A 12,018-nucleotide genomic window follows, 5' to 3' on the forward strand; every position below is an offset into this window, starting at 1 on the left:
CCCAAAAAGGGGTTCCGTTGTCTAAGTCAAGTTTGACTATTTTAAAGATAATACAACTGGATCCGTTCAGAACGGATGCAGATGGTTGTATTATAATGACGGAACCGATTTTGCTGATTCATCATGGATCCAGTAAAAACCCTGGTGTGAAAGTAGCCTTAGACATATATTTTTTATTATTCGTTTTTAAATGAATTTTGTCAGATGTGTCAGTAGGCTTTTATCCATGTTTCTGTGGGTGGTAATTGCATTGTGCTCTCATTTCAGAGGACTGTCTTCTTGTTGGCACTAAACAGGGACATTTGTTACTGTACAGAGTCAAAAAAGAGCAAGGTAAGTTGTCTATATTAAGATGTGTCAATATTAAGATGAAGTAACTTGGGGATTCCCATCCCCGCCTATCCCTTGGATGAACTTAATGGACTTATGTCTTTTTTCAACCGTATTCACTATGTAACTATATATTAAAAGATACTAAATTTAATAGGTAATTTCAGAATTTACATATACACAGACAAAACAGTTCTATGCGAATGATCCATGTAGAGGCCAAAAAATGAATACCTAAGATACAGGTATACACGGCGGAAGGCCGGGGAAGGTTATCCCTAGTACTGATTCCCTAATCTGGTCCTCTGCCCAGGGACGTCTCCTGATGGTGGGGGCGCCCTGTCCCCGTACCTACACTCCAACTCCTAACTATCCCTGGTGAGGTGAGTGGTGGAGTGGGACGATATAAGTGGTGTCTAACATGGAAAACAAGCACAGATAGAAAGGATTAGTTGCAAAGGTGTCCACTGTATACTGCCCTCGTGGCATAACCAGGAGGTACAGGGCACACCTAGAAGATAAAATATACAAACAAAACGCACAATTAGGTATAGGTATATTAAGATAAGTATAGATAACCTACAAACCCCGACACGTTTCACCCATACGGAGGGTTCATCAGGGGGTTACGTGTAGTAGGTATGCAAAGATAACGGACCATTGCCAATGGTTATGGCCGCCCCAGTTCAGTGATGCGTGTGTGCATATATAACAGGAATAAACAATCCTTTATGACACTGCAGACCCACAGTAATGAAACAATTGCCTTAATGGCAGTTTACATACGTTTTTGGCAGCGTGGTGAGTAAACTCGACTACCAACATGCACACTGAGAAAATAAGTAGACAATAAGGACCCAGGTTAGTTCAGGTAGGATAACAAACGATAGATGCCATAATGCTGAGTATTGAATGTACATAGATACCTGAGGTAGGCAATAAGATATTGCAAACTAGGTCGTTCCTGAGGAGGCTCATAGATAAGAGCATATATAGCTGGCTGAAGTGCAGCACGAACGGTATACGTGCCCCAGTTTTTTGTCACCCAGGATGCCGGGCTAACCACCCAGAGGATACCTAAAAAATATATATTGTATGTACCTCAACATACACTCAGGGCTAAACATATATTGCAGATAATCAAGAGACAAATGTCAGCTACTTACATGGTGTGGTCAGTGGTGTGGAATGATGGGTCTGAGGTGGTGATCCTCAGTTTAGCCCTCCCTTTTAAGCTCACTAATGCCCATACACAGGTGGATAGCTAATTAATTAGGTGTGGCCAAAGAAGTGGGGCGTGCCCAGGGGAGGCGTGCTCATTAGTGAAATTGTATACATAGTCGGCGGAAGATGGAGGTGCCCCATGCTGTCCTAAGTTGTTTGTAATCGGACAGCATGTGTGCTTGGCCCGCACGCCGGTATGCGTGTCAGCATAGGACCGCATACCGGAAGTGACGTACATGTAGTCACCATCAAACCGGAAGTGCGGTGTGTGCGTGTCAGCTTGACACGCATACTACCGCTGATGAATATCAGGTGATGATGCGCCGGAGTCAAGGCTGTATTGGTGTAGGGAGACTGAACATGTGTGAATGGAAGTGCCCAATGCTATCATAAGTTGTTAGTGATCGGCCGGTATGTGTGTTATGGCCCGCATGCCGGTATGCGTGTCAGCGTGGACCGCATACCGGAAGTGACGTACATGTATTCACCATCAAACCGGAAGTGCGGTGTGTGCGTGTCAGCTTGACACGCATACTACCGCTGATACCTGCCAGATGATGATGCGCCGGATACGAGGCTGTCCTGGTGTATGGAGACTAAACATGTATGATCATATAGTACACTTACATGATTGGGGATAATCCGTGGTCCGGTTGGGCCAGGCCACAAAGGTTGGAGGTGATGGGCAGAATTCGGGAACATATATAGGGTGGGGCATGAGGAATTCCGTGCCAGAATAGATGCACACAGAGCTGTTACTGTACATGTATAAAACTACTGAAGTACAAAAAGATATATATATAGAGCTCCCTTAAGGATAAAAGGGAAGCCCCATAAGGGGTATGTCACTGTAAATAGACATCCCATTAAATGTAACGTTCGGGTACTTTGCGTACCCAGGCTATACGCCAGGGAATTAGAGATATTACTGAGGTCGGAATTGCAGGGGGGATGACCACCTGATAAGGGAGACCCCGCTAACAAGGCCAGAGCAGATTTGGACAGACGTATCCTACAGAAGGAGAGCGAGTGGATTTACAGATTTCGCTCCCAATCACCCCGAGGACTTAATGAGCGGTTGACTTTTTCGTGCTTTCTATAACTCCTCATTCTCTCTTTTTACCCTATGACATGAATGGTGACCTCCATTCTGTCATGAACTTCCCCTTGCTTCGCTGCTCTGGCCTTGTTAGCGGGGTCTCCCTTATCAGGTGGTCATCCCCCCTGCAATTCCGACCTCAGTAATATCTCTAATTCCCTGGCGTATAGCCTGGGTACGCAAAGTACCCGAACGTTACATTTAATGGGATGTCTATTTACAGTGACATACCCCTTATGGGGCTTCCCTTTTATCCTTAAGGGAGCTCTATATATATATCTTTTTGTACTTCAGTAGTTTTATACATGTACAGTAACAGCTCTGTGTGCATCTATTCTGGCACGGAATTCCTCATGCCCCACCCTATATATGTTCCCGAATTCTGCCCATCACCTCCAACCTTTGTGGCCTGGCCCAACCGGACCACGGATTATCCCCAATCATGTAAGTGTACTATATGATCATACATGTTTAGTCTCCATACACAAGGACAGCCTCGTATCCGGCGCATCATCATCTGGCAGGTATCAGCGGTAGTATGCGTGTCAAGCTGACACGCACACACCGCACTTCCGGTTTGATGGTGAATACATGTACGTCACTTCCGGTATGCGGTCCACGCTGACACGCATACCGGCATGCGGGCCATAACACACATACCGGCCGATCACTAACAACTTATGATAGCATTGGGCACTTCCATTCACACATGTTCAGTCTCCCTACACCAATACAGCCTTGACTCCGGCGCATCATCACCTGATATTCATCAGCGGTAGTATGCGTGTCAAGCTGACACGCACACACCGCACTTCCGGTTTGATGGTGACTACATGTACGTCACTTCCGGTATGCGGTCCTATGCTGACACGCATACCGGCGTGCGGGCCAAGCACACATGCTGTCCGATTACAAACAACTTAGGACAGCATGGGGCACCTCCATCTTCCGCCGACTATGTATACAATTTCACTAATGAGCACGCCTCCCCTGGGCACGCCCCACTTCTTTGGCCACACCTAATTAATTAGCTATCCACCTGTGTATGGGCATTAGTGAGCTTAAAAGGGAGGGCTAAACTGAGGATCACCACCTCAGACCCATCATTCCACACCACTGACCACACCATGTAAGTAGCTGACATTTGTCTCTTGATTATCTGCAATATATGTTTAGCCCTGAGTGTATGTTGAGGTACATACAATATATATTTTTTAGGTATCCTCTGGGTGGTTAGCCCGGCATCCTGGGTGACAAAAAACTGGGGCACGTATACCGTTCGTGCTGCACTTCAGCCAGCTATATATGCTCTTATCTATGAGCCTCCTCAGGAACGACCTAGTTTGCAATATCTTATTGCCTACCTCAGGTATCTATGTACATTCAATACTCAGCATTATGGCATCTATCGTTTGTTATCCTACCTGAACTAACCTGGGTCCTTATTGTCTACTTATTTTCTCAGTGTGCATGTTGGTAGTCGAGTTTACTCACCACGCTGCCAAAAACGTATGTAAACTGCCATTAAGGCAATTGTTTCATTACTGTGGGTCTGCAGTGTCATAAAGGATTGTTTATTCCTGTTATATATGCACACACGCATCACTGAACTGGGGCGGCCATAACCATTGGCAATGGTCCGTTATCTTTGCATACCTACTACACGTAACCCCCTGATGAACCCTCCGTATGGGTGAAACGCGTCGGGGTTTGTAGGTTATCTATACTTATCTTAATATACCTATACCTAATTGTGCGTTTTGTTTGTATATTTTATCTTCTAGGTGTGCCCTGTACCTCCTGGTTATGCCACGAGGGCAGTATACAGTGGACACCTTTGCAACTAATCCTTTCTATCTGTGCTTGTTTTCCATGTTAGACACCACTTATATCGTCCCACTCCACCACTCACCTCACCAGGGATAGTTAGGAGTTGGAGTGTAGGTACGGGGACAGGGCGCCCCCACCATCAGGAGACGTCCCTGGGCAGAGGACCAGATTAGGGAATCAGTACTAGGGATAACCTTCCCCGGCCTTCCGCCGTGTATACCTGTATCTTAGGTATTCATTTTTTGGCCTCTACATGGATCATTCGCATAGAACTGTTTTGTCTGTGTATATGTAAATTCTGAAATTACCTATTACATTTAGTTACTTAATGAATAAACAGGGTACTTCTGCTGGACTAACTGTTGATACACATTAATACCCCGTCTTAGTATAAGCTCGCTATCTGCATTGCTGGACTTTTATATATTAAAAGACCAATAAAGCTTAAAAATTAGGAAAAAACTAGTAATAAACAGAGTAAAGCTTGCCTGTAACCTGCCTGCATGGATGTCTGCAAGCTACTACAGAAATCAATTTAGCAGAAATCCTGCAGTCAAAGAAGGTTGAGGTCATAAGTTTACTCACAATTCCTCACATTTAAAGGGGTATTCCGATTATAACAAGTTATTCCCTATTCATAGGACAGAGAATAACAGATCAGATCAGAGGGAAGGGTGCCTGGTCCATTGGAAAAGGTCAAAAAGTGACAGAAACACCACCGAAATGGATCGGGAACACCATGGGAATGATGTCTGGATGCATCTTGGGAACCATGTTGTCTGAGTTGTACGCCACTTTTACAGGAAAAATTGTTAGGAAACACTCTTTGCTGTATATTCAATTGTATATAAAGTGCAAGTGCTGCAAAAAATTACAAGAAGGAGGCACTCCGAAACAGCCTGTATATCACATAAAGGAGGGCCTCATTCACATTGTGGTACAAATGTTCAGGTAGTGGGACTCCTATGCACTAAGTGAAACGGCTGCCAAAAATTACAAGGAACCAGCATTCCAAAACACCCTTTGTTACACATAAAGGAGGGCATCATACACACCCTTGAAAAATTATGATTGATAGCCTGCTGGTGACCCTCAAAAACACTTGGAGCAAGGGCCTGCTAATCGGACCATCTAAAACCTTAGGGGCGAGGGCCTGCTGCCACTTTGTTGACTCTAGATAACTTCTAGGTGATCGCATGTACCTGTGACTGTGACGATCCATTTAGATGTCTGCCCTATCAACTTTGGAGCAATTTTTCAACAAGGACCTTCTGGTATAGCACCGTTTTGCTTGTCCTCTCCACCAGAGGAATAAGAGATGAGAAGTTCTCTTTGTAGTGGGGGTCGAGAAGGGTGAACAACCAGTAATCCGTGTTGTCTAAAATGCGTATAAGGCTACTTTCACACATGTGTTAGGTGCGGATCCGTCTGGTATCTGCACAGACGGATCCGCACCTATAGTGCAAACACTTGTATCCGTTCAGAACGGATCCGTTTGCATTATTCTTTAAAAAAAAAAAAGTCTAAGGGCTGTTTCACACGAGCGGATGCCGTGCGTGACATCCGCTCCGTGAATGACGGCCAAAACCCGATACAGACTGCAGAAGCACGGAGCATTAACATGATTGATAATGCTCCGTGCCTCTCTGTGACCTCTTTACTACGGAATCACAGAGAGGCACGGGGCATTATCAATCATGTTACTACTCCATGCCTCTGCTGTCTGCATCGGGTCTTGGCCGTCATTCACGGAGCGGATGTCACGCACGGCATCCGCTCGTGTGAAACAGCCCTAAGTCAAAACGGATCCGTCCTGACTTACATTGAAAGTGAATGGGGGACGGATCCGTTTTCAATTGCACCATATTGTGTCAGTGAAAACGGATCCGTCCCCATTGACTTACATTGTCAGTCAGGACGGATCCGTTTGGCTCCACATCGCCAGGCGGACAACAAAACGCTGCAACCAGCGTTTTGGTGTCCGCATCCAGAGTGGAAAGGAGCCAAATTGATGCATTCTCAGCGGATCCTTAACCATTCAGAATGCATTGGGGCTGAACTGATCCGTTTTGAACAGTTTGTGAGAGCCCTGAAACGGATCTCCCAAACAAAATTCAAAATGCCTGTGTGAAAGTAGCCTAACGCGCGGGTCGTGGGAAAGGCAGCCTAACATGAAGTCAGCAATGTGTGCCAGAGTACCAACAGGCAAGACTTCGCTGTCGTCATCAGAAGGTGAGCTGACCCTGTAAAAGACTTTAGGTGAGGGCCTGCAGTTGAGCTGGCCCTGTAAAACATATGCGAGGGCCTGCAGTTGAGCTGACCCTGTAAAACATTATATGCGAGGGCCTGCTTCTGAGCTAACGCTCTAAAACATTATATGCTAGTGCCTGCAGGTGAGCTGATGCTCTAAAACATTATATGCAAATGCCTGCTGGTGAGCTGACGCTTTAAACATTATATGCTAGTAAAATGGAGTATCTGTGAATCACTACAGCTAGACAATATGGAACAGGTGCTCTTGGTCTTTGTGACCCACCCAGCCACAGGGAAGTAGTCAATAAATAAAGGAATAGACCAGGCACTCTAAATATGTGCTCACAACCGAGATATTAAAATATTTAATTATTTAGTTAAAAATAGCTAATATAACATAGCAGCATAAAAAATACCTACAATATAGGTGACCGCAATAATACATTTTTCCACTTCATCACCACGACGGCTACAAGGAGATTGACCCCTGACCTCTGTAGGGGCAGGAACAGAGAGAGGGTTTAAATCCCCCCCTCCCACCACCAGCACCAGTGTTTCCTGTCCCTACAGAGGACAGGGGCAGAGAGAGTCTCCCTGCGGGGAGATGAAGATGAAAGCGGAACTTCCTGACACCTACCGGGTGTTCCCCCTGCCCTCCTGCGGTCTCCGTACTAACGCTGGGCAGGGGCGAAGGAGGGAGGCCTCGCTCCATTATTATATGTGAGCCAGCTCCCGGTCGCGATCTCCCGCCGGGCCTGTTTGGCTATCGCCGGGTGCGCGCCTAAGCGCTTCAGGATAACGGCCGTCGTCACTTCCGGGTGCCGAAGGAAGTGACGTCATTCAGAAGCGTCTCCGAGTCAAATTTTCGCGCGCAGCAGCGCCGAATGTCTCAGTGTACCGGCGTACATCGGAGCCAGCGTGCAGTCATGTCGGCTGAACCCCGCTCCCCTGGAGACCCTTCTGTGCCGCCTGTAGTAAGTCCCCTGTGGGGAAGCGCTTCTTCCTTTACCCTGTACTTGTCTATACACTGTACCAGGTTGCTTGTTCCTCCTCCTCCACATCTCTGGCTTGGGGCTATAACCTGCTGTTTGCATGTGTACTTACCATAGCTAATAAGGGTTGTTCTCCCCAGGTCACTAAGGAGGCTCAGAAAAAGATCAAAAAACAGTCCAAATGTGTGTCCTGCCTCAAACGGCTACCGGACGACTACCGTAAAAAGCTTTGTAAGGACTGCATATCTAATGTGATCGCCGAGGAACAGCCTTCTTTCCTTAAAGATCTAAGGTCCATGATCCATGAGGAAGTTAAAACCTCCTTATCCCAGATACCTTTACCTAGGGATGCACCCCCTTCAAAAAGACATAGGGGCCCATCCCCTTCCCTATCTGATCCAGAGATTATAGAGGAGGAGGCCTCGTCCTCCAGAACACGGGAGGACGAGGCGGTCTCCTCTGATCTTGAGACTTCAGAATCAGATCAAAGATTCTGCTTCTCCTTGGACGAGATGCCAGACCTGCTAAGGGCAGTCCGGGCCACTATGGGGGTCGAAGAAACCCCTAAAGCACACTCAGTCCAGGATGAGATGTTTGGGAGACTCAGGGTTAAAAAAACCCGGGTGTTCCCAATCAATGAGAACATACGGGATATGGTGTTGGACGAGTGGTCCAACCCAGAAAAGAGGTTGGGGGTGTCCAGGTCCTTTAAAAACCGGCTGTTGTTTGACACGGACGAAGTTAAAATCTTCAGTGAAACACCGAAAATCGATATTCAGGTCGCAAAGGTCAATAAAAAGACTGCCTTGCCCTTTGAAGACACCTCTCAACTGCGTGATCCCATGGACAGGAAGGCAGATAGCCTCTTAAAAAAATCATGGGAAGCAGCGATGCTTATCTTAAAAACAAACATCGCAGCTACCTCAGTTGCAAGATCCATGAAACTGTGGCTAGAGGAACTGGAATCTCGTATCAGAGATAATACTCCTAGGGATGAGATCTTGAGATCCCTCCCCCTGTTAAAATCCGCCACAGCATTTATGGCTGACACCTCAGCGGAATCGGTCAGATTCGCTGCAAAGGACGCGGGACTCTCCAATGCGGCCCGTCGCGCCCTATGGATGAAAAGCTGGTCGGGCGACAACACATCAAAGATGAAGCTTTGCTCCATCCCGTTCTCAGGGGAATACGTCTTTGGCCCCGTCCTAGACCGTATCCTGGAGAAAGCGGCTGACAAGAAAAAGGGATTCCCAGAAGAGAGACCCTACAAAAGGAAATATCCCTTTCGGGCCCCCACTAGCCAGAACAATCCCTTTAAGGGTAAAGGGAAGTCAGGACGCTGGAGTTACCCCAAAGGGGGCAGGGGTAGGAATAACCCCTCCTCCTCCCAGAGTAAACCCTCGGATAAACAATGACGTCAGAGTGGGGGGGAGATTGAAGAATTTTCTGACTCCTTGGGAGTCCATTACCCCGAACCCTTGGGTCCGGGACATCATAAGATCCGGGTACCGGATCGAACTCTCTTCATCTCCCCCAAACCGCTTCATTGTTACCAACCCACATTCCCCCAAAGTACGCGGAAAGATTCTGGAAGGAATTCAAAGCCTTCTGGCAACGGACGTAATAGTACAAGTCCCGCCAACACAGCAAAAACAAGGTTTCTACTCAAACCTGTTTCTGGTAGAGAAAAAAGAAGGCTCTTTCCGTACAATCATAAATCTGAAAGCCCTGAACAAATTTGTCATCTATCGAAAGTTCAGGATGGAATCCCTGAAATCCCTGATTCCGTTGATAAAGAGGAATGCCCTGATGTGCTCAGTAGACCTTCAGGACGCATACTATCACGTCCCAATTCATCCAGAGTCACAAAGGTTCTTGAGGTTCGCCATCCAGGACCACAAGAGGGTAACCCGTCACTACCAGTTTACGGCCCTTCCCTTTGGGATATCATCTGCACCCAGAGTGTTTACAAAGCTGGTAGTCGAAATGATGGCCTTCTTGAGACACAAGGGACTGGTGATCATACCGTACCTGGACGATTTCCTCCTAATTGGCAATTCAGAGAAAGAACTCAGAAGAGACCTACAAACCTTTCTGTCTCTCGTTCAGGATCTGGGTTGGTTGGTGAACTTGAAGAAATCAAACCTGGTGCCCTCCAGCACTATCCAGTTCCTGGGTGTTATCCTGGATTCCCGAACACAACATACCTTCCTTCCGCCAGACAAGGTCAGAAACCTTCAATTAAAGGTCCGACGATTCCAGCACAGGAGGTCCTGTCCTATAAGAGAAGCTATGAGCCTCCTGGGTCTTCTCTCGTCCTGCATCACGTCCGTCCCATGGAGCCAGTCCCACTTCAGATCCCTCCAGTCGTGGATCCTCAGAGCTTGGAACAGACAGCAGGCCTCCTTGGATCAGAAGGTCCTGATCCCTCTGGCAGTAAAAACCTCCCTAGATTGGTGGAAAAACACAAGCAATCTGTCCTTGGGGGTCGTTTGGGAGAAAATCCCCTACATTCAGGTACTTACAGACGCAAGCGAGAAAGGATGGGGAGCGACAGTGGGAGACCGTTGGTTTCAAGGTTCCTGGACCCCAACTATCCGCTCTCAGTCCTCCAATTTCAGGGAACTAGAAGCGGTCTGGAAAGCCCTGAAAACCGCAGAGATACTTCTGAGGGGTCAACACGTAAAGATTCTTTCAGACAACACGACGACGGTGGCGTACCTATCTCACCAGGGAGGCACGAGATCGGAGAAACTGATGTCTATTACAAAGAAGATCTTCAACTGGGCAGAATCCCACGTGAACTCCATCTCCGCAATCCACTTAAAAGGGATACTGAACGTGGAAGCGGACTATCTCAGTCGCCAGTCGATAGACCAGACAGAGTGGTCCTTGAATCCAGAAGTGTTCCAGCTACTGGCAGAAAGATGGGGCACTCCACAGGTGGATCTGTTCGCATCCAAAAGAAACGCAAAGGTACCGACGTTCTGTTCGTTAAACCCACGGGACAATCCCTGGGCGTTGGATGCGCTCACAATTCGTTGGGACTGGGATCTCAGCTATGCGTTCCCACCATTGCCTCTACTTCCCAGGATAATCCAGAAACTCTACCTAGAAGATACGACACTAATCCTGATAGCTCCCTATTGGCCGAAGAGGAGCTGGTTTCCTGCTCTAAGGAATCTATCAGTAGAGGACCCATGGCCTCTTCCTGCCAGGAGGGACCTGCTTCACCAAGGCCCAATACTACATCCAGACCCAAGCTTCCTCAAGTTGTCAGCTTGGATCCTGAGGTCCAGAAGTTGAGGTCACAGGGGCTCTCGGACCAAGTGATAACTACCCTTAAAGCGAGTAGGAAGAAGGTTACCTTCTCAATTTATCTAAAAATTTGGAAGAGATTCTGTACATGGATGGGGAACCCGGCCCCAAACTTAGAGCCGCCCAATTTCTTGAAGATCTTGGACTTCCTCCAGCAGGGACTTGAACTAGGTCTCAGACCCTCTACCCTAAAGGTACAGGTCTCGGCACTAGCCTGCTTCTTTGATCGAGATATAGCCAGTCATCACTGGATCAGGAGATTCATGAAAGCTGCCTCCCGTCTACGTCCCTCTCTAAAATCTAGGATCCCCAGCTGGGACCTTAACGTGGTACTCACTGGCTTAACTCTCGCTCCATTTGAACCCCTATTTGATTGTTCCATCAAACATCTGTCGTTTAAAACTGCTTTCTTGGTGGCCATCACGTCCGCAAGAAGGGTAGGCGAGATCCAAGCATTATCGATACAGGAACCCTATCTCCGTATCACCGATGATAGGATTATTCTTAAATTGGATCCGGGTTTCTTGCCTAAGGTAGTATCGGACTTCCACCGAAACCAGGAGATAGTCTTACCCTCCTTTTGCAATAATCCCTCTAACGATAGGGAATCTAACTTCCACTCTCTAGACGTAAGACGCTCTGTCTTACGGTATCTTGAAGTGTCAAAAGGTTTCCGTAGATCAAATAACCTGTTTGTCCTCTTCTCGGGGAAGAATAAGGGTCTAAAAGCCTCCAGATCCTCTCTAGCACGGTGGATAAAAGACTCCATTTCCATTTCTTACGAGTCCCAAGACCTGTCTTGCCCCTCAAATTTAAGAGCTCACTCTACCCGGGCCATGTCCTCCTCCCAGGCAGAACGGGCCGGAGCTTCCCTTGAAGACATTTGTAAAGCCGCTACGTGGTCTAACATCCACACCTTTACAAAACACTATAGGTTAGACCTATCTAGCTCAGACTTGTCTTTTGGACGAA

General features: G+C 47.2%; 1 protein-coding gene across 2 annotated transcripts in view; it reads left to right on the forward strand.

Annotated features, from left to right (window-relative positions):
• The window catches only part of VPS39 (VPS39 subunit of HOPS complex), a 251,793-nt gene that overhangs the window by 15,307 nt on the left and 224,468 nt on the right, over positions 1-12,018 (forward strand). For both annotated transcript variants that reach the window (XM_044271213.1, XM_044271214.1), the window contains exon 2: positions 268-333. In XM_044271213.1, coding sequence (XP_044127148.1) covers positions 268-333 — 66 coding nt within the window. The remainder of the gene's footprint in view (positions 1-267; positions 334-12,018) is intronic.

Source organism: Bufo gargarizans, chromosome 11 (assembly GCF_014858855.1).
Source record: "Bufo gargarizans isolate SCDJY-AF-19 chromosome 11, ASM1485885v1, whole genome shotgun sequence".
NCBI classification, from domain to species: domain Eukaryota; kingdom Metazoa; phylum Chordata; class Amphibia; order Anura; family Bufonidae; genus Bufo; species Bufo gargarizans.